Here is a 22,040-nt window from a genome sequence, read left to right on the forward strand (position 1 = left end):
TCAGAGCCCTCTGTTCCCTGTACTACGGGCCAGGTCCAAAACGGAAGCCTGATTGCCCCCCCTCTGATTGACCTGTCAAACCGGTACCTCGTCCTCGATACCATCTCCTCCCCCTCCTTGAAGGGGGAAGGTGAGGGCCAGGTGCCTAGGAAGAAGGAGCCTCCAGGGGGAACTGGGCCCTGTCCTATTGAGGCTCCTTCCTTGGAGGGCAGGGCTAGACCGGGGCCGGACGTAGATGGGGATCAAATGGACCAAACTGAATCAAAAAAAAGAACTAAGAGTGGTCCTGCCCTCTCATCTTCTTCGGGGGATGAGGGGGCTAAAAAGAAGGGAAAGAAAAAGTAAAGGGTGTGGCCGTCTAATTTAATCACCCTGTATGGCGGCACTCACCCCATTGACGCTGGCATCTATTAACTGTGCCAGCATAAAGTCAGATACGGCTAGATTCGCAGCCTTTGATTTTCTCGGCCGCGTTGAAGCTGACATTTTCTTTTTACAGGAGACCAGGTTGCCAGATCTAGCCTCTCTGGTAAGAGCCAGAAGAGAGTGAAGGCGTGGTCCCTCCCACTGGTCTCTTGCGGCTGAGCCGTATAGTGGGGTGGCGGTCCTTTTTACCGCTCCTGTTGAATGCCGACGGGTTATTGAATTAGAAATGGGGAGGTGCCTGATCTTAGATGTCTTCATGAAGGGACAAGAGCTTCGGCTCATTAACTTCTACGCCCCGCAAACTAAGCGGGGCCGTAAAGATCTCTTTATGAGGATTAAGCCCTTTCTTTTTACGAGTCGGCAAGTGATCTTTGGAGGGGACTTCAATAATGTCACGAGGTCCCAAGATCGGAGAGGCTCCAATGGTCCGCTGACTTGCGATAGTGTGGCACTGATTAGCATAGCTAGAGAAGCTCGCCTAGAGGACGCCCACATCCGGAGCCCCTCGGGCCACGCGGGTTTCACCTATCATCAAGGTAGTCGCAGGTCTAGGATAGATAGGTTTTATTTAAAGGAGGAAGCCGTCTCTTCCGCAGTGTCCGTGGTTGAGGTGGAGTTCTCCGATCACTGTATGATTTTGTTTTCCCTGAATGTTTCAGAGACCCCCCGGATGGGTAAAGGTTATTGGAAGCTGAATTCGTCCCTCCTGGAGGAAGCAGAGGTGAGACAGTCCTTTGAGGATTTTCTTCAGAGTCAGGTACCTTTACTGGGCCTCTGTAGTAATAAGCTGGAGTGGTGGGAGATATTCAAGAAGCGGGTTGCGGGGTTCTTCCGCCAGCTCTCGAGCCTCAGGTCCCTGAACAGGTATCGCCTGTATCAGGGTCTGAGGAGGAAACTCGAGCTTCTTGTCTCGACTGGAGGTAGCCGAGAGGATATCTCCAGAGTGAAGTCCTTGCTGATGAGGTGTCAGTACGATAGGCACGCATCTTTGGTTTTTGAGAGGGATTTCGGGAAGTACCGCTCGCCCGACCCTTACAGGAACTGCAAGATGTCAGTGAGTAGTAAAGTCATTTCAGGACTGATTGATAGTACAGGATCTCTGAATCGGTCCAGATCAGGGATCTTGGAGGTCGTCAGATCCTTCTACTCGCACCTCTTGGGGAGGAAGGATCTAGATCGAGACAGGATGTCGGTTTTCCTGACTGAAACCATTCCTGAGCCAGGGGTAGACCCCTCTCTTGATGTTTTGGCAGAAGAAATAGGGGAAGAGGAAGTGAGACTGGCGATCGAGGGGCTCGCCCCCAAGAAGTCGCCAGGCCCGGATGGCTTAACATCTGAGTGGTACAGGACCTTTAAGGAGTCTTTAGCTCCCCTCTTGACTGAGGTATTTAATGAGTGTCTCTCCTCGGGCACTCTGCCGAAGTCAATGAGGAGGTCAGCCCTGATTCTTCTGTCAAAGGGTAAAGATCCTAGCCGTGTTGAGAATTGGAGGCCCATAGCTCTTCTCAATACGGACAGGAAGCTTCTGGCCAAGATATTGTTTAATCGGCTGGTGAAGTTTGCACCCCGGCTCCTTTCGGGGGCTCAGCACTGCTCTGTTCCAGGCCGAAGCACCTTAAGTGCTGTCCTTAGTGTCAGGGAGGCAGTGGAACGGAGTAGTGCAGGTCTCTGGAAGGGGTACTTGCTGTCCTTGGATCAGGCCAAAGCATTTGATCGGGTGAACCACGAGTACCTCTGGTCCGTCCTCCTGAGATATGGCTTACCAACTACTTTTGTTAATTGGCTTAAGATCTTGTATGCAGGGGCAGAGAGTTTCCCGCTTGTGAACGGGTGGTCTGGCCGCTCTTTTGAGGTGGGGTCCGGAGTCCGTCAGGGTTGTCCTTTGAGCCCGCTTTTATACGTATTCGCAATCGATCCCTTCGTCCGGAGGGTAGATTGTGGGCCGTTGGCGGGAGTCGGGATGAGTCTGGCGGAGCCGGCTGTCACCCAGAGAGTGGTGGCGTACGCTGATGATGTCACTATTTTCGTCTCCTCGAGAGAGGAGGTCGATGTGGTGATGTCGGAGGTGGAACGCTACTCGGAGGCATCCGGGTCTAAGATCAACCGGGATAAGTGTGAGAGTCTCTGGCTGGGAGGGGGGGATCCCACGTTTGATCTCCCGGACACCCTTCCAGGGCCCCAAGAATCAGCAAAAGTCTTAGGCATCACTTTCGGCCAGGATGATTATCCCACCAAAATCTGGGATGGTAAGCTCCAGGATGCCAGTCAGAAGGTGAACCAGTGGAAGGGTTGGTCTATGACCCTCAGGGAAAGGGTACACCTGATCAAATCGTACCTGCTCCCCTTGTTTATCTATCTGGGCAGCGTATGTATCTTGCCAGAGGCTTACTATACTAGGATCTACAGCCTGTTTTTCCAACTGTTATGGGGGAACAGGATGAACCTAGTCAAGAGGGAGGTTACGTACCGCACGAGGAGACTAGGGGGTTTATCTATGGTAAACCCTGTGGTGTTCTTTACGAACACCTTCTTGAAAGCCAACATCGCAAACCTCTGGTCAGAGAGGGCTCCTCCGTGGGTACTCTCCTGCAGGGAATGGTTTCGGCCTTTCTTCCAGGAATGGGAGACAGGAGGGCAAGTGAAGGACCTCCGTACGCCCCATGGATATCTTCCGGCTTACGCTACCCCGACTCTGAAGGCGATACGTCGGTGGGGTCTGGGAGTGTGGGAGATCAGGACCCAGTCAAGGCAGTTCCTTGACAAACGGGTTCTGTTGACCCACTTTCAGAAGCCTCTGGCGCTCAGGGACTGCCCAGGTCGGGATCTGAGGGTGGGGTTGTATCTTTTGAACATGAAAAGGATCCCCCAGAAGTTTTGGGACTTGGCCTGGCGCTGCTTTCAGGGGAAGCTATATGTAAGGGACAACCTGAAGTGTAGGAACTCTGATGACCGGGGATGTCCCCGAGAAGAGTGCGGGGACACGCTGGAAAGCATGGACCACTTCCTGCTTCACTGTCCCTTTAATATAGGGGTTTACAACCGGGTGGGCGCTTCCATCGGCTGGAGTCAACTTGCCGGCCTTACCTATCCGGAGTGGGCTTATGGGGCATTCAGGTCCCTGGGTGGCCGAGACCGGGGCACTTTATTCTTAGTTAGCTTAGTGGTTAGGTACTACACGTGGAGTGCACGGTGTTTAGTGTCGACCCAACAGAAAATCCTCTCCGAGGTGGAGGTCTGTAGGAATATCACCGGTGACCTTGGGAAGATCAGGTCTTTGGAGTATGGCAGTCTTGGTACCAGTAGGGCTTCTCTCCTATGGAGAGGTTTTTCTTTTGATGTGCCCTAGGTACTAGGCCCTTAAGGTGAAGTACCTTATTTTGGCCAGGGATAGTGTATATATCTTAGGGTGAGTATAGGGTCAGTTTCATGAAGGGATAGTGATAGGGTTAGAGGTTGATAGGGAGAGGAATTTAAATTTAATTTTATCAGGATTGCCATCCTTCTTCCTGGTGGGGGGCTATGCATGTCACCTTAGCCTTTTGTTTTGTTTTCTATGGAAAAGATTGTAAAGGGCTTGCAGGCAACCAAACTTGAGCCTTGTGGTTTTGGTGTATTGTACTGTTAATATTGCTTGTTGTAGAGTATGTAAATATTGTTTTGTATATATATTGTTCTGTTTACATTAGGTGGGTAGGGGTGTATTTTAGGTTGGGTGGGGGGTTTTTGGGGGGTGGTGGTGGTCTGTACCCAGGACTGGACTGTTGCAGTGGGTACTATTTTGGGGGTCTGGTATGGGTCAGTTGTGGACAAAAACTGTGACCTATGGACTCTGACCCATGTCCAGAGGGGGTGGTGGGTGATGGGATAGTTTAGTATAGGTTGTTTTTCTGTGTTATTGAGTTGTTTGTTATGTATAATCTGTATAGTTTTATGTATACACCTTATTTATTTTTTTTATTTTTTATTTTTATTTTTTTATTTTTTTTGTAATATTTTTTATTTTTATTTGTACAATGTCATAATTATTTGGGAGAGAAAGGCAGTCGGACCAGTTTTCAGTTATTATAGTATAGTGTTAAGAGTACACTATATTTATGTTTGTGTTTATGTTTGTGTCCCAGTGTGGATTAGTTTTTGTTTGTGGGTATATGTATGTGTGTGTGTGGTGGGGGTAGGGGAGGTTAAAAAAAAACATATAAAAAAAAAAAAAAAAAAAAAGGGTGGGTGTGTATGTATGTATGTATGTGTATATATATATATATATATATATATGTATATATGTATGTGTATATATATGTATATATATGTGTGTGTGTGTGTATGTATATGTGTATGTATGTGTATATGTGTATGTATGTGTATGTGTATACATATATATATGTGTGTGTGTGTATGTGTATGTGTATGTATATATGTATATATATATATGTATAGAAAAAAGAAAGAAAAAGGGAAAAAAAAAAGTGTATTTGTATGTATGTATATGTATGTGTATGTATATATATATATATATATATATATATATGTGTGTGTATGTGTGTATATATATATATATGTATATATTTTGTTATCCAAGTTGGATTATTTTTGTTACGGCAGCTAGCCATATTTTTGTTTTGTTATTGGGGGGAGGAGCAGTGTGGTAATGTTTCCTAGTTTGGATATTTTTAGTTTTTGATCCCAGCGTGGAAAGCTTTATTTGTGTTCATTAGGTATGTGTGTGTGTGTGTGTTGGACTATAGTAGGTAATGATTTATTTATTCATTTATTTTTGGTTTATCTGGGCTGGCCGGTTAGGAAGGTTTAAGTTGTTATTTTGAGACGGATAGTTTGTTTTTATGTTCAGTTTTGTTAATTTTGTTACAGTGAAATGAACTTGTTTTATGTTTTGTAAAGTTTTGTACTTTTATAATAAAAAAGAGTGTCAGCAGAGAGCACTGTAGTCAGACTACAATAACTTCCTGTGGAGTATACAGCTGCTGATAAGTATTGGAAGGATTAAGATTTTTTAATAGAAGTAATTTACAAATCTGTTTAACTTTCTGGCACCTATTTATTTGAAAAAAGTTTACATCGGCAAAGAGGATCGGTGAGTTACAGGCATTCTCGGTAGCCGTACACAAAATTCCTGCAGGACCATGTATTGCTACGATTTCTCCCTTTATTCCAAAAGTACCAATTTAAAAAAACATTATTCAAGTTATTTCTCTTCTAGTGTTGGTCCGCTTATCAAGACCTTTCTCTTCTAGAAAGGATTAAAATCTCCTTATTCTTTTTCCTAGTGCCCATAAGGGTCACAAAGCCTCAAACCCCCCAATTTGCAGATGGTCTAAAGAAGCCATTTGAGAATTGATAGTTTCTCAGAATTTGTAGCCGTCTGAGTTCATAAGAGCTCACTCTACTAGAGTTATATCCACCTACTTCGCGGAAAGGAATCCTATTCCTTTATAACACATTTGTAAATTGGCTTTGTGGAGTTCACAATCCACATTCATCACCCATTACAGATTAGACTCTAGAATTTCCAATTATTCCTCCATTGGGCCGACGATTCTATTGGCCACCCATTTAAGGAGCCCTCCCATTTAGGGTTTCTGCTTGCCATATCCCCATCTGTGCTGCTGGTAAGACATACTAGAATTGTTAATTTCTAATGATAATTTGTTTTCCCTTAGTCCTAACAGCAGTACACAAATTCCTCTTTATAAGGGGTCAAAGTGAGCATGTTTCACATTGTTTACAATAAAATTCAATCGGTGGGTGGAATACCCCAGCTGTGCTGCTGTTAGGACTAAGGGGTAGTCTTTTTATCTTCCTGTGTGTTTCATGTTTTGTGTGTAGGTGATGGATGTTATTTTTGAATATGTGAGTGCATAAGCCATGGGCCAAAATCACATAAGAGCAATGCATGTGAGTTGTTTCTCCATACAGGAGGCGTCTTGAAGCTGACATTATTAACAAAGGCTTATTTCGTTTTTACAAAGTATTAAATAAGTATTAGTAAGCATGTTCAATACTTTTTCTCTGTCTCATTTCACATTATTACACATAACTTAACCCCTTAAGGACCAGGGTTTTTTCGTTTTTGCACTTTCATTTTTTCTTCCTTACCTTACAAAAATCATAACTCTTTCAATTTTGCACCTAAAAATCCATATAATGGCTTATTTTTTGCGCCACCAATTCTGAAATGGAAACAAAATCATTGTGAGACATGTTATACCTTTTGGGGGCTTCTGTTTCTACGCAGTAAATTTTTCGGTAAAAATGACACATTCTCTTTATTCTGTAGGTCCATACAATTAACATGGTACCCTACTTATATAGGTTTGATTTTGTTGTACTTCTGAAAAAAATCATAACTACATGCAGGAAAATGTATACGTTTAAAATTGTCATAGTCTGACCCCCTATAACTTTTTTATTTTTCCGCATATGGGGCAGTATGAGGGCTCATTTTTTGGGCCGTGATCTGAAGTTTTTAGCGGTACCATTTTTGTATTTATCAGACTTGGTGATCACTTTTTATTCATTTTTTCATGATGTAAAAAGGGACCAAAAATACACTATTTTGGACTTTGGATTTTTTTTTGCGCATACGCCATTGACTGTGCGGTTTAATTAATAATATATTTTTATAATTTGGACATTTCTGCACACGGTGATACCACATATGTTTATTTTTATTTACACAGTTTTTTTTTTATGGGAAAAGGGGGTGATTCAAACTTTTATTAGGGGAGGTGTTAAATGATCTTTATTCACTTTTTTTTGCAATGTTATAGCTCCCATAGGGGGCTATAACACTGCACACACTGATCTCAGGCACTGAGCAGTCATTCGGCAATTGGACACCAGGAGGCAAGGTAGGAGACCCTCCTCGTGTCCCACAGCTGTTCGGGACATCCCAAACAGCCCCCTGAGCTAACCGGCAGTGATTTACTTTCACTTTAGATGCGGTGTTCAACTTTGAACGCCATCTCTAAAGGGTTAATAGCGTGCGGCACCGCGATCATTGCTGCATGCTATTAGCCCCGGGCCACATCGAGGCCCCGCGTTATAGAAAGGGAAAGAACTCAGGACGCACCGGTACGTCCTTGGTCCTTAAGTGGTTAATTTATGAGCTTGGTTTCTTTGTATGTATGGATTACCTTGGGCTGTTACCAACATCTGATGAATATTTTATGTCAATATCACCTTTGGAAATATATTTAGTGAGAAGAATGGTGATGTGTTTCACACTTGTGTCACCCACTGTATACCATATTATAAAGTTAATAGGCCCCCTGGAGGTTCTGTGCCCCAATATACAGTAGTTGTAGGTGGCAGCCAAAGGCCCTCTCTCCAGATGATATGCCCCTATATAGTATAGTTTCTTAGGCCTCCGTAAGCACCCATATAGTGGGTAGGCCATGGCTCCCCAGCCTTACTGCCAGGCTGCTTTGGTGCTTCACTGCTTCTCCATTCTTGCTGGAAGCAGTGGAGCACTGAAGGCTGATGCAAGCAGGAGTTTAGTTATTGTCCCATCACAGTGTCTGCCTAGGTGCACCAGGGTCCACGGACCATGCCAGGGCCTAGACTCGCAGCACACTCTCCTGACCATCCTTATGTCCTCTGATGTCCTTCTGCTCTGCTCCTCGGTGTATGATGTAAGAGGTGTGTATATTGACTTGTCCCAAGTCCCGCCATCCACTGTTCACTTACTGTGAAGTGCAACTTAACATCAGGCAGCACAGGCTGTGTCCATTTTAAAAAAAATTGACCATCGGCTGCTGCAGGCAAAATGAGTCTAAATTAAAAAAAAGATGGGACAGTGGCAAAATAATAAAACAAACTGGACTGTCCTGCTCAAAATGGGACATATTGTTAGCCTAGGCATATCAATAAACTATAAACAATACAACATTTAGAGTACCCTAAGCTGTTACATGATGTTAACAACCCAATATGTGTGGGGAGGCCACTAGAGGGCCACTTGGGGCTCAAGGTCATGGATATTATATATATTTCAATAAAATAATATTGGTATGTACAATACAAGTAAACAAGGAGAGGGATACAATATAAATTACAATACTTCTCAAATTAAAGCCAGATATTTATTATAGTAAAACGATATAGTAAAATTCCCTTGGGTATGTCACAGGGCCCTTGTGACCACCCTCCGGCTACTTACAGTAAAATTATTAAAATAATAATAAAAAAGAATAAAACAATACTGCTGCTAGTGATCAAAAGTGCATAGTGATATTCACAGATGATTAGAAAGACATTATGTGCCGTGTAGTTAGTTGAAAGTAAATGTTTATCTTTATAAGGCAGTATGGGACTTGTAGTCGCCGTAGTAGTTAATCACTCATATGCATATTGTAATCCTATGGTAGTGCAGATGCCATTGTAGATACTAAAGTATTGCACGTAGATCCTTAATAGAATGAAATGGCTACTCACTCCTACAGCAAGATAATGAATGTCAAATGGTTCACTGCACTTCTCACCTATCCCAGTAGTGTTTGCAACCCGGGAGATAGCAGGTCAGTGAGGCTCTGCTTGGCACTGGTCCTAGAGTTGTCTGCCCAACTCACACTGGATTGTACTGTAACAAGCTGACAGCCCGCCGCTCCGGCCGGAGATATGGGGAGAAATCGTTCTTCCGGCGGCTATCCTGATGGAAACTTCTTGTGAAGCGGACTCAGGTGATGTAGCGGGGATGAGTAGTTGCGATGTCCTTGTGTATCCATGTAGAAAATTGTATGACAGGGCACTGACAATCAATGTAGCAAATATCAAAGCAGCAGTATATGATTATACATATATTCAGGTATAGGCTGGATGCGTTTCAAGACCTCCGTAGGTCTTTTCTTCAGCAGTTCATTCAGTAATGGTTTTAGGAGTCATTTTGAAAAGTATATATAGGCTTAACTCCTCCCCTAAATAGTGACATTACATCCATTGTTAATTAGTGCAAATCTGCATCAGTCTACTTGTTTTCTGTCTCTAGTTGATTAGGCTTTGTACCAATGTTTCCCAACTACAACAGCCCTGCAACACCCAGAGGCACCCCGGACGGGAAACACTGCTTTATACATATATATATATATATATATATATATATATATATATATATATACTGCAATAACTCACTATTAAAACACATATGGTTCTGTTGTACTTAATGGGACATACCGATAGCTTAATCTTAGCGATTTAGAGATAGGGCAAAATATTATGTAAAATTTATGTATATGGGAAATCTAGCAATAAAGATTTGCTGACATAAAATGTAAGTAATATAAAAAAGAGTATATATAAAATATGAACAAAATCTAAAAAAGATAAATGGGAATATATATGCAGATAAAAATGACTGTAAAAAATGACGTTTGGACAATGAAATTTAAAAATATGAATGAAAATATATACGTGGATAAAAAATTGCAGTAAAAAATTCCATGTATATATACAATGAAAGGATATGTAGATATGATGACAGAGGAAAAGGACCATTTATCTCAGTTCAATCCAATTAAGTTCCAACCAGTCTATTGAATAAGGGCCATAAAGTCACACCCAGCCAACAACCAGACAAATTTGGGGTTTATGTTGGAGTTGAAAAGTATATACGTAAACTTAACCCAAAGAAATACTTTATAAAAAAAAACTCTTTAGAGGCACAGACTGCTGTTCCCTCCTCCATAAGCATACAACCTTAAAGAAAAAAATCTAATTTTTTCCAAGACAGGAGATTAGTGGGGATATGGTAGCTTCAAACGTATGCCACTCTTTTATACCATACCCAAAATTCATAAAGACCCCAAACAACCTCCAGGCCGCCCCATCATTTCGGGTATTGGCTTTATAACAGCTAATCTATTTCAGTACATCGACCAACTTCTTCAACCATATGTTAAACTGACTCAATCATATCTACAAGACATTACCCAAATGATTCAGATGGTAGAATCGATAAAATGGGATCCATCTTGGTTTCTGGGAACATTAGATGTCAGTTCACTTTACACAGTTATTAATCATCAACAAGGAATAGAAGCCATTCAGAATCCACTAATAATACATGCAGATCTCCTGTTGGACCAAATCACATTTATATTGGATAGCATTAGTTATATATTGACCCACAACTACTTCATGTTTGGCCCCGACCACTATCTTCAGCTAAACAGTACTGCCATGGGCACCAGGTTTGCGCCCAGCTATGCCAATTTGTTCATGGCTGATTGGGGAAGTACCACCAGTGTTCACCAGCTGGGCGGAGACCTGGTGTCATACATTGCTACATCGATTTGTCTGGTGGGGATCCAGACAAGATTTAGATAATTTCAGACTCTCACTCAATTCCAACAATAGAAACCTCAAATTCACTCCTCACATCAGTCCAACATCTGTAGAATTCCTAGATTTATTAATAACATCTGATAGAGACAAACTCATCTGCAGCACATATCATAAACCGGTGGCAAAATATGGCTTTATACTACCCAGTAGTTGTCATCTCCCACAGTGGCTGGTTAATTTTCCAACCAGCCAATTCTGTAGACTTAAACGCAACTGTACAAACAATGATCAATTTGAAATAGAAGCAATTACTCTAACTAATCAATTCATTGAGAAAAAATACCCTCCAGTGAATGTTCAACAATCCCTTCAGAAGGTTTAGGTTTCTTTACACCTAAAAATACGGATACATCTGTATCTTCAGACAAAGACAATTCTAAACTTATCCCATTTAACACAAAATTTAATAAAATAGAATCTATTAACAAATACTGGCCTTTACTATGTCAAGACAAAGCACTAAGTGAACATCTCCCTGCTAAGCCACCCATCATTTACACTAGAGCCCCAAATATAGGTATAAAAGTGGCCCCTACAGTACAAACTACTAATCCCAGCACAAAAACTACTTCCACTATGCTAGATTTAAAAGGCTTCTTTAGGTGTGGACAATGTCCAAATTGCAGAGCCACCAATTTTGAAAAACGGACCATTGAAGTAAAATCAACCTCCAATGATTTCATAAAATTAACAAATTTTTGAATTGCACGAGTAAGGAAGTAATCCATGTCATACAATGTCCATGCAACAAGCAATGTGGGCAGGACATCACAAGCTCTAAAAACACGAATTTTGGAACATAAGTATAACATCAAAAAACAAAATGATCACTTGTCCGGTCATTTCAAACAATTCCAACAAGGTAACCCCAACAAATGGAAATATACATCTATTCAGTCAGTACAAGACTGGTGAGGAGGATATTTCATAGATAAAATGTCTTGAGCTGAATCCAGAAAATGTTTTGAGTTCGGCTCTATGGCTCCCAAGGGATTGAACAGTGATCTAGAACTGTTTGGTTTTTTGGATTCAACACCAAAAGGATGGCCCATTCAGATGGTCCGTCAGTGTCAGGCTGTATACCCAGCACCCTAAGGGACCTTTCGTTTGGTCCTTCCCCCTGTCATTATATTAGTCTACATATCCTTTTATTGTATATATACATATATATTCCCATTCATATTTTTAAATTTCATTGTACATACACGTAATTTTTGAGTCATTTTTATCTGCACATATATTCCCATTCATATTTTTTTGATTATGATCATATTTTATATATACACTCATTGTCTTTTTTATATTGTTTATATTTTATGTCAGCAAATCTTTATTGCTAGATTCCCTATATACATAAATTTAACATTAATATAATATTTTGTCCTATCTCTAAATTGCTAAGATTAAGATATCGGTATGTCCCAAGTATAACAAAACTATATCTTTTTTTAATTGTAAGTTCTTGCAGTGTAGATATATTTAGCAGTGTTTCCCGTCCGGGTTGCCTCTGGGTGTTGCGGGGCTGCAGCTCCCAGCATGGGAGTAGTAGTTGGGAAACATTGGTAAAAAGCCTAATCAACTAGAGACAAGTAGACTGATGCAGATTTGCACTAATTAACAATGGATGTAATGTCACTATTTAGGGGAGGGGTTAAGCCTATATATACTTTAATAAATGACTCCTCAAACCATTACTGAATGAGATATTGAATGAGCTGCTGAATAAAAGACCTACGGAGGTCCTGAAACATGTCCAGCCTATACCTGAATATATGTATAATCATATACTGCTGCTTTGATATTGGCTATATTGATTGTCCGTGCCCTGTCAATCAAACAACTTTCTACATGGATACACGAGGACATCACAACTACTCATCCCCGCTATATCACCTGTGCCCGCTTCACAAGAAGTTTCCATCAGGACAGCCGCAGGCAGAACGATTTCTGCCCATATCTCCGGCCGGAGCGGCGGGCTATCGGCTTATCACAGTACAATCCAGTGTGAGTTACGCAGACACCTCCTAGGACCAGCGCCATGCGGAGCCTCACTGTCCTGCTATCTCCCGGGCTGCAAACACTACCGGGATAGATGAGAGATGCAGCGCACCATTTGACTTTCATTATCTTGCTGTATATATGGGGAAGAGTGAGTAGCCATTTCATTCTGTTAAGGATCTATGTGCAATACTTTAGTATTTACAACGACATCTGCACTACCATAGGATTACAATATGCATATGAATGATTAACAACTACAGCGACTACAAGTCCCATACTGTCTTATAAAGACAAACATTTACTTTCAACTAACTACACGGCGCATAATGCCTTTCTAATTTTCTGTAACTATCACTTTGCACTTTTGATCACTAGCAGCAGTATTGTTTTATTCTTTTTTTATTAATATGTTAATTATTTTACTGTAAATAGTTGGAGGGTGGTCACAAGGGCCCTGTGACATACCCAAGGGAATTATCTATATAATGTTACTAGAATAAATATCTGGCTTTAATTTGAGAAGCAAATCTATTGTATTTTATAATGTATCCCTCTCCTTATTTACTTGTATGGTACATCCCAATATTATTTTATTGAAATATACATACACATAGATTTAAGAAATAAATGGTCCTATGTCTTTAATGCCAAAGCTGGTTGCATCTTTAAGGGGTTAAAACATTTACTGCCATTTATGCTGTTTGTTCCACAGGGTAAAGAAAGAAGCACAATTATTGGCAGTCGGTACAGATGGCCTCTTACAGTCCCATATTACTTAGAAGATAGTCTAGGTATGTAATACATTTCTCACATAAATTTCTCAGGAATAAGGAAATGTTTTTAATAGTCAAATGGTCACCCATAAAAAGGGAACCCCACGAACACAGGAAGTGAACACATTGTTAATAGTAAATAACATGATTTTAAGGTTTACATATATTGGTCAAAGGTTCACAAAGCAGAATTTACTATATGACCTTAAAATAAGCTTCATGAGATACACCTATCAACCGTAACATTTACATCTACTAGGTAAACTGAATAACATCATCTTGTTACAATAGATTCCTTTCAAGGGGGGATATATTAGCAAGTGAACAGTCAGTTCTGAAAAAATAGGCAAGCCGAATGATCTGAGTGATGCTGAAAAAGGGCAATTTGTAAATTTTAGATGACTGTGTCAGCATCTACAAAAAGCAGGTCATAAACAAAACAGTCCAATGAGAAGAAAGAACAAGGCTGCACTCACCGCTGAATAACCCTTACCTCTTTTTCCAATAAGGTACATCATACAGGTAAAAGGGGTACTCTGGTGAAATTTTTTTTAAAAATCAATTGGTGCCAAAAAGTTAAACAGATTTGTAAATTACTTCTATTTAACAATCTTAATCCTTCCAGTACCTATCAGCTGCTCCACTGTCTGACCACAGTGCTCTCTGCTGACACATCTGTCCATGTCAGGACCTTTTCAGAGTAGGAGCAAATCCCCATAGCAAACATATCCTGCCCTGGACAGTTCCTGACAGGGACAGAGGTGTCAGCAGAGAGCACTGTGGTCAGACAGAAAATACATTTAAAAAGAAAAGAACTTCCTGTTGAGCATACAGCAGCTGATAAGTACTTGAAGGATTAAGATTTTTAAATAGAAGTAGTTAACAAATCTCTTTAACTTACTGGCACCAGTTGATTTAACCCCTTAACGACGCAGGACGCAAATGTAATGTACTTAACGCACCAGGACGTACATTTACGTCCTGAGCATAACCGCGGGCATCGGAGCGATTCCGGCATCATGCGCGGCAGGTCCCGGCTGTGGACCGCAGCCAGGGACCCGCCGGTAATGGCGGACACCCGCGATCTCGCGGATGTCCACCATTAACCCCTCAGATGCCATGATCAATACAGATCACGGCATCTGCAGCATCGCGGTCACTTAACAGGATGATCGGATCGCCTGCAGCGCTGCCGCGGCGATCTGATCATCCTGCACGGCAGACGAAGGTCCCCTTACTTGGCTCCGCTGCCTTCTGGGAGTCTTCTGCTCTGATCTGCCTTCCCGCAGACCAGAGCAGAAGATGACCGATAACCCTGATCAGTGCTGTGTCCTATACATATCGATTAGCAATCGATTAGCAATCGAATGGTTGCTATAAATAGTCCCCTATGGGGACTATAAGAGTGTAAAAATAAAAGTAAAAAAAAGTTTAAAAAAATGTGAAAAACCCCCTCCCCCAATAAAACGTAAATTGTCCCATTTTCCCTATTTTACCCCCAAAAAGTGTAAAAATTTTTTTTTATATACATATTTGGTATCGCCGCGTGCGTAAATATCCAAATTATTAAAATAAAATGTAAATGATCCCGTACAGTGAACGGCGTGAACGTTAAAAAAAAAGTCCAAAATAGCTGCTTTTTTATAATATTTTATTCCCAAAAAAATGAATACAAAATGTAATAGAAGTTTTGTATAAGCAAATATGGTATTAATAAAAAGTACAGATCACAGCGCAAAAAATGAGCCCTCATACCGCCGCTTATACGGAAAAATTTAAAAGTTATAGGTCTTCAAAATAGGGGGATTTTAAACGTACTAATTTGGTTAAAAAGTTTGCGATTTTTTTTAAGCGCAACAGTAATAGAAAAGTATATAATCATGGGCATCAAAATATGCAAAATTGCGGTTTTCTTTTTAATTTCCCCACATAAATAGTATTTTTTCGGTTGCGCCATACATTTTATGGTAAAGTGAGTGATGGCATTACAACTGACAACTGGTCGCGCAAAAATCAAGCCCTCACACTAGTCTGTGGTTGAAAAATATAAAAGAGTTATGATTTTTTGAAGGGGAGGAGGAAAAAACGAAAGCATAAAAATAAAATTGTCTTAGTCCTTAAGGTCCAAATGGGCTGAGTGCTTAAGGGGTTAATGAAAAATTTTTCACCGGAGTACCCCTATAATGTCTAAGCTGTGTGTGTTGTTTTAAGTAGACAGCTTCACATCAAGTTTATACGGAATCTCAAGGAAAGACACGCTGGTTTGCTAAACTGATGTAATCTTTACTGAGATATAATGAAAGTGGTAAAACTGTATAACAAACATATAAAAGACAAATATAAGCATGGCTATTCAATTGCCTTACATTATGCATAGCTAATACATAGGTAGGGTCTAACATGTGCTCATTTACTACACACATTACCTATCTACAAATGCCTAGCATCTCTCTACACAAGATAACTCCCAAAACCCTTTTACTTACAGGCTTTGGTATTTATCAGATTTGCAGTCTAGATTAGCTTTAAGAAGTCCTGTGGATCTTATCACTGTAGTAGTTGGAGCTGGAATGAATGAGACGTGTCGGGGCTAGCCCTAGGCTTTAGAGAGAAGGCCCGCTTCTAGGCTTCAAGAAATTGGAGGGTCTTAAAGGTACAGACCCTGCTGAGTGCCAAGCATGTAAAATACATTGCGAAGGCTGCACACTCCCCACCTGGCATACTTTTTGTTATGCCACTAACCTTTGGACAGGAGTAAAACTACTTCAGAAATTGGCCTTGCATACACTTTGGGAATGACCTGTCTAACAACCTTACTTCAACCTTTCTAACTCTAGCATCACTACTAGGATCAGTCCCCACAATGAGTCCAATAGGCCACTCGTTCCTGTGGGCCTGAGGGTCTTTCAGTAAAACAACGTCTCCAACTTGTAAATTGGGCTTGTCATCTTGCCATTTCTTGTGTGGCTGGGGTGTCACCAGGTATTCCTGTCTCCACCTTTTCCAGAAAATGTCCGCAAGACTTTGAACTTGTTTCCATTGCTTGGTGTACAAGTCTTTGAGGTCAAAGTCTTCTGTGGGAGCTGTCACTGGTTCCATCTTCTGAGTCAGCAGCATTGCGGGTGTCAAGACTGCCGGCATCTCTGGATCTGTGGACACTGAACCAAAGGTCTGGCGTTCATAATGGCCATGACTTCAGCCATTAGCGTAGTCAAAGCTTCATGTGTGAGGCGAGTAGACCCAACCTTCAGGAGCATGGCATCCAGAATGCGACGAGCTACTCGTATCATCCTCTCCCAGGCTCCTCCCATATGCGATGTGTGAGGAGGATTAAAAGTCCAAGTGCATCCTTGGTCTTGAAGATAGGAACTTGTTTCAGAGTCTGTAGAAATGATCTTCAACTCCTTGCAAGTCCCAATAAAGTTTGTGCTACTGTCTGAACGAATCAATTTCTCTGGTCCTCGGATAGAGAAAAATCTTCTCAAGGCATTGATGAAACTTGAAGTGGATAAAGATTCACTCACTTCAATGTGAACTGCTCTGGTACTCAGGCAAGAGAACAGAACAGCCCAACGTTTACTTTCGGCACTGCCTCCTCGGGTCTTGCGAGAAGAGATGTTCCAAGGGCCAAAAACGTCTAGACCAACGTGAGTGAATGGAGGATCTGAAGAAAGTCTGTCCGCAGGTAAGTTTGACATCTTATGAACTTCAAGTTTCCCTCTAATCTTCTTGCAGGTCACGCATTTGCTCATCACATTGGAGACTAGTCTCTTACCTCCTATGATCCACAACCCTGCTGACCGTACTGCTCCTTCAGTAAAGTGTCGACCTTGATGTGCGACTTGCTTGTGATAATGTCTCACCAGAAGAAGAGCGATGTGATGATTTTTGGGTATGATGAAGGGATGTCTTTCTTGGATAGTCGTATCTGCTGCCGACAAGCAACCTCCAATTCTTAACACTCCGTCTTCGTCGAGGATAAGGTTCAACTTCTTGAGCGAATTGTGTCTAGAAATCTCTTCCTTTTTCATAAGGCTTTGGATTTCTTCTTTAAAGACTTCCTGCTGGATGCATCTGATGATCGTGACCTTGGCTTGTTCAAGATGGTCATTGCTATGCTGATCAGTATTGGTAGCTCTGCAGGAGGATCTGGCTAGACAGATAAGTTTTCCAATTGCACGGGTCAGCGACTTCCAGCTGGAAAACCTTTCAAATCTATGAGCGCCCAGACTTTCTCTTGTAACTTAAGTCCTACAAACTGCAACTTGAGGTCTTACCTCTTTGTCTTGATCTGGTTCTATGAGCTGAAAGGTCTCTACCTGAGTAGTTTCTTTGGTTTCTGGTTTATGAAGAAAAGATGGGCCTACAAACCAGTTAGTTTGCTTGAGTACAGTGGCTGGCACCAGTCTTGTCCCATGATCAGCTGGGTTCTTGTCCGTGCTGATGTGATGCCACTGTTCTGGACTTGTAGACTTTCTGATACGTGTCACTCTGTTGGCCACGTAGGTATAAAATCTTCTTGACGCATTGTGAATATATCCTAACACAATCTTGCTTTCTGTATAAAAGTTCACTGCATGGATCTCAATGTCCAGTTCTGTTGTAATCATGTCTGCCATCTCTACAGCTAAGACAGCAGCACAAAGTTCTAGACGTGGGACAGTGTGAGCGTGTCTAGGAGCCAGTTTAGATTTTCCCATGATGAACCCGACATGGCTTTTTCCCTCAGTGTCTATTACCTTAAGGTAGGCTACAGATGTGATAGCCATAGTGGAAGCATCAGAGAATACGCATATTTCTCTTCTCTTTGCAGCAGACAAGGAAACAGATACTTATGGTCTAGGGATGTTGAGTTGTTCAAGCTCTAACAATGAGTCTTTCCACAACTTCCACTGCATTTCCTTTTCTTCAGGCAGAGGTACGTCCCAGTCACTTTGCTCTTGCTCAGTAGTGATCTGTCTCAAGAGCTTTACCTTGCATGATGATGGGTGCTAAGAACCCCGGGGGGTCGTAAAGACTGTTGACTGTAGATAGGACACCTCTTTTTTTGAATGGCTTCTCTTCTCTGGAGACCCTGAAGGTGAAACTGTCATTCTTTAGGTCCCAACTAATCCCAAGACTTCATTGCAAGGGTGGTGATTCTGTTCCTATATCTAAGTCTTTAAGGTCTTTAGCACGGTCTTCCATTGGAAATGCTTCCATGACTCTTTTGCTGTTGGAAGCTACCTTGTCCAGTCTTATGTTGGATTCTGCCAACATTTCTCTTGTACTTTTTAGGACATTGATAGCTTCTTCGTTGCTGGAGAAAGAAGCAAGTCCATCATCTACATTGAAGTTCTTCATGACGAACTGTGTGGCTTCTTGACCATGTCTTTCACCTTGCTGTGCTGCTCGTCTCAGGTTGTAGATAGCTAACAGCTGGAGAAGGGCTGTTTCCAAACACATGTACCTTCATCCTGTACTCTGTGATTTTTTTTGTTAAAGTCATTGTCTGCATACCACAGGAACCTTAAGTAGTCTCTTTGATCTTCACGAACAAGGAAACAGTAGAACATCTGTTGTACGTCTGCTGTCACTGCTACAAGTTCTTTTCTGAACCTGATGAGTACTCCAAGGAGTGTGTTGTTCAGGTCAGGTCCGCTAAGAAGGACATCATTTAGTGAGATGCCTTTGTGCTTCACACTAGAGTCAAATGCTACACATATCTGACCTGGTTTCTGAGGGTGGTACACCCCAAATATTGGTAAGTACCAGTGTTCTTGGTTCTCTTGTAGTGGTGGTGTCCTTTCAGCTTGATCGTTGTCAAAGATCTTCTGCATGAAGGCTTGGAAGTGTTTCTTCATATTTGGCTTTCTTTGTAGCATGTGCTGCAACGAGGTGAAGCGTTTCTCTGCTTGTACCTTGTTGTCAGGAAGGCAATGGCGTTGTGACCGGAAGGGTAGAGGGGCTACCCAGCTGCCTGATTTGTCTCGGAAGACTTCTCTGTCCATGATCTCAAGGAAGAGAGTATCTTCCACCGAGGGTGCTGGCTTGTCGTCGTCTTGTGTTCTTTCAAACACCTTACAGCCCAGTTCATCTGTATCTCCAGTTGAGGCTAAGTCTTCCATGCACCTCCGGCTACTCTGATGATGTGTTGGGTTAACTAGTCTCTCTTTAATGTGTAGACTGTTGGTACATGGGCAAAGACAAGATGTACGACCATTCTGTTACAGATGTGTTCTGTAGACATTTACCTTTTCTGGTTTGTGGAGTCTGTCTAGACATACTTCTTCAACGATGACCCATCCGAGATCAAGGCGTTGTGCAAATGGTGCATTGTGTGGCCCATTGTACTGTTCTCTGACTTTGTGCACTCTGAGGATATCTCTCCCAAGTAGAAGGATGATTGCAGCATCTGGATCTAGTGCTGGTATCTGGTCTGCTATTCGCACCAGATGGAGGTGATGACGAGCAACTTCAGGTGTGGGATCTCTGACCTGTCGTCTGGTATCTCATCACATTCTATGAGGGTAGGAAGAGTCACCTTTGTCTTTCCATCTAATGACTCGATAATGTAGTTGTTTGCTCTTCTCCCTGTTGTCTCTACAACTCCAGAACAAGTCTTCAGGGTGTATGGAGTTGGACTTCCTTTGTCACCGAAGAGGTCAAAGAACTCTGTTGTTGCCAGAGATCTGTTACTCTGTTCATCCAAGACTGTGTACATCTTTATTGCCTTTTCTCTGAAACCTGCAGGATACACCTTGACTAAGCATATCTTGGAGCATGATCTGGGGTGGCCCTGCTCTGTACAGATCTCAGTGCACTTTGAGGTTACTGCTGGCGTTGTACTCTCGCCTTGCTCCCCACCATGATCTTCTTGAGTTGCTGGAACTTCTCGTTTCCATGGTGATGGTCCTGGGTGCAGTGCTGACCGATGTTTGTCACTGTTGCACTCTGTGCATTGTATTGTTTTTGTACAGTCTTTTGCAAGATGCTGAATTGAAGCGCAACATCTGAAACAAATGTGATTGTCTTTGAGGTAAGCTTTGCGCTCTTCTAATGTCTGACTTCTGAAACTGCAACATTTTCTTAGTGGATGAGGCTTGTTGTGGATGAGACATATTTTGCCTGGCTCCTCAACTTTCTTACTTGCGTTGTCTTCCTGATTGACTGCACACTCAGGCGAGACTTCTGTCTTCCATACAGAAACTGTTGCTCTGCGTTCTTTGTAAGGCGTTGGAGGTTTTTGCTCTACCTTTGGAGAGCTTGCAGTTCTCTTGTTCAGGAAAGCAAAGCTTGGATCATTGCGTGTTTCAGCTTGGTCTATGATTAATTCAGCAAGGAAGGCGAATGGTGGGAATGCGACTCAATGTTCTTTCTTGTATTTTGAAGCTTGAGTGACCCACCTTTCTTGTAAGTTGAAAGGAAGTTTCTCGATTACGGCATCCACTCCACGTTCTGTATCCAAGTATGAGAGACCTGGCAGGTATCCACTAGACTTAGCGGCTTCTATTTCTAAGAGTAGGTCCCCAAACCCTCTCAGCTTTTGATTGTCTTTGTTTGTCATTCTTGGATAGTTTTCTATCCTCTTCAGAAGAGCATCTTCAATCACTTCGGGTGATCCATAGCAGTGTTCTAGTTTCCGCCACACCATTGCAAGTCCTGCTGCTGTGTCATGAACATGTACTGATCTGATTCTTTGGGCTTGCTCAGTGGACTCCGGTCCTAGCCATTTGACAAGCAGGTCAAGCTTTTCTCTGTCTGTCAGATCTAAGTCTTGGATACCGCTCAGGAAAGATGACTTCCAGGCCCAGTAGTTTTCTGGACGGTCGTCGAATTTCATGAGACCAGCGCTCACTATCTCACGGCGCATCAGGAATCTTGCCACTTCTGTAGCTCTTTCTGCGTCTGGTGAATACTTCCTGGGAGTAAACTCAGGGTATTGCTGCGGCTGGTAAGGCTGATGAGGCACTTGACTAAGTCTGCTTTGTTCTCCTCTGTTGTAAGTCTTTCTGCTATAATACAGACTTGTATTGGCTTGAGAAGGGAGTACATCAGCATCCATTTGCACTCTTGTAAGGTTGGCAGATTGATCTCTGAGCATGCGACCACTTGACTTCCCACCCTGAGGTTCTGATTCAGTCTTGCATTGTTGCATAGTATCAAAGTTGCTTATTGCTTGTGGAGTCAATGATGGTCTTGGTGTATCATTAAACTGCTGGTCAGTGTACATGGCTGCTTGTGACTGTACCTACTCACGGGTGCGTTAGATTACGCTGAGGGGTGACAACCGAGTTTCTGTGCCAGCGAGCTGGGCTTTGGCTGCCCTTGTGAGAACTTCTGCCTCGGCTAAGGCTGCTACAGCGTTTTTCTACTGCTGGAGTAAGTGTAAAGATGCTTGCACTTCTGCTTTTCTTCTAACTGCTTCAGATTCACTTTTTGCTTTTTCTTTCATCAATTCAGCTTCCTGCTTTGCATAGGAAGCCCTTGCACAGGCTGCCTCTG

The 22,040-nt window shown here is 42.2% G+C and overlaps 1 protein-coding gene across 2 annotated transcripts in view; it reads left to right on the forward strand.

Moving 5' to 3' along the window:
- The window catches only part of LOC130274032 (meprin A subunit beta-like), a 142,592-nt gene that overhangs the window by 52,621 nt on the left and 67,931 nt on the right, over positions 1–22,040 (forward strand). For both annotated transcript variants that reach the window (XM_056521783.1, XM_056521782.1), the window contains exon 5: positions 13,496–13,574. In XM_056521783.1, the coding sequence (XP_056377758.1) occupies positions 13,496–13,574 (79 nt within the window). The remainder of the gene's footprint in view (positions 1–13,495; positions 13,575–22,040) is intronic.

The sequence above is a fragment of the Hyla sarda genome, chromosome 5 (genome assembly GCF_029499605.1).
Source record: "Hyla sarda isolate aHylSar1 chromosome 5, aHylSar1.hap1, whole genome shotgun sequence".
NCBI lineage: Eukaryota > Metazoa > Chordata > Amphibia > Anura > Hylidae > Hyla > Hyla sarda.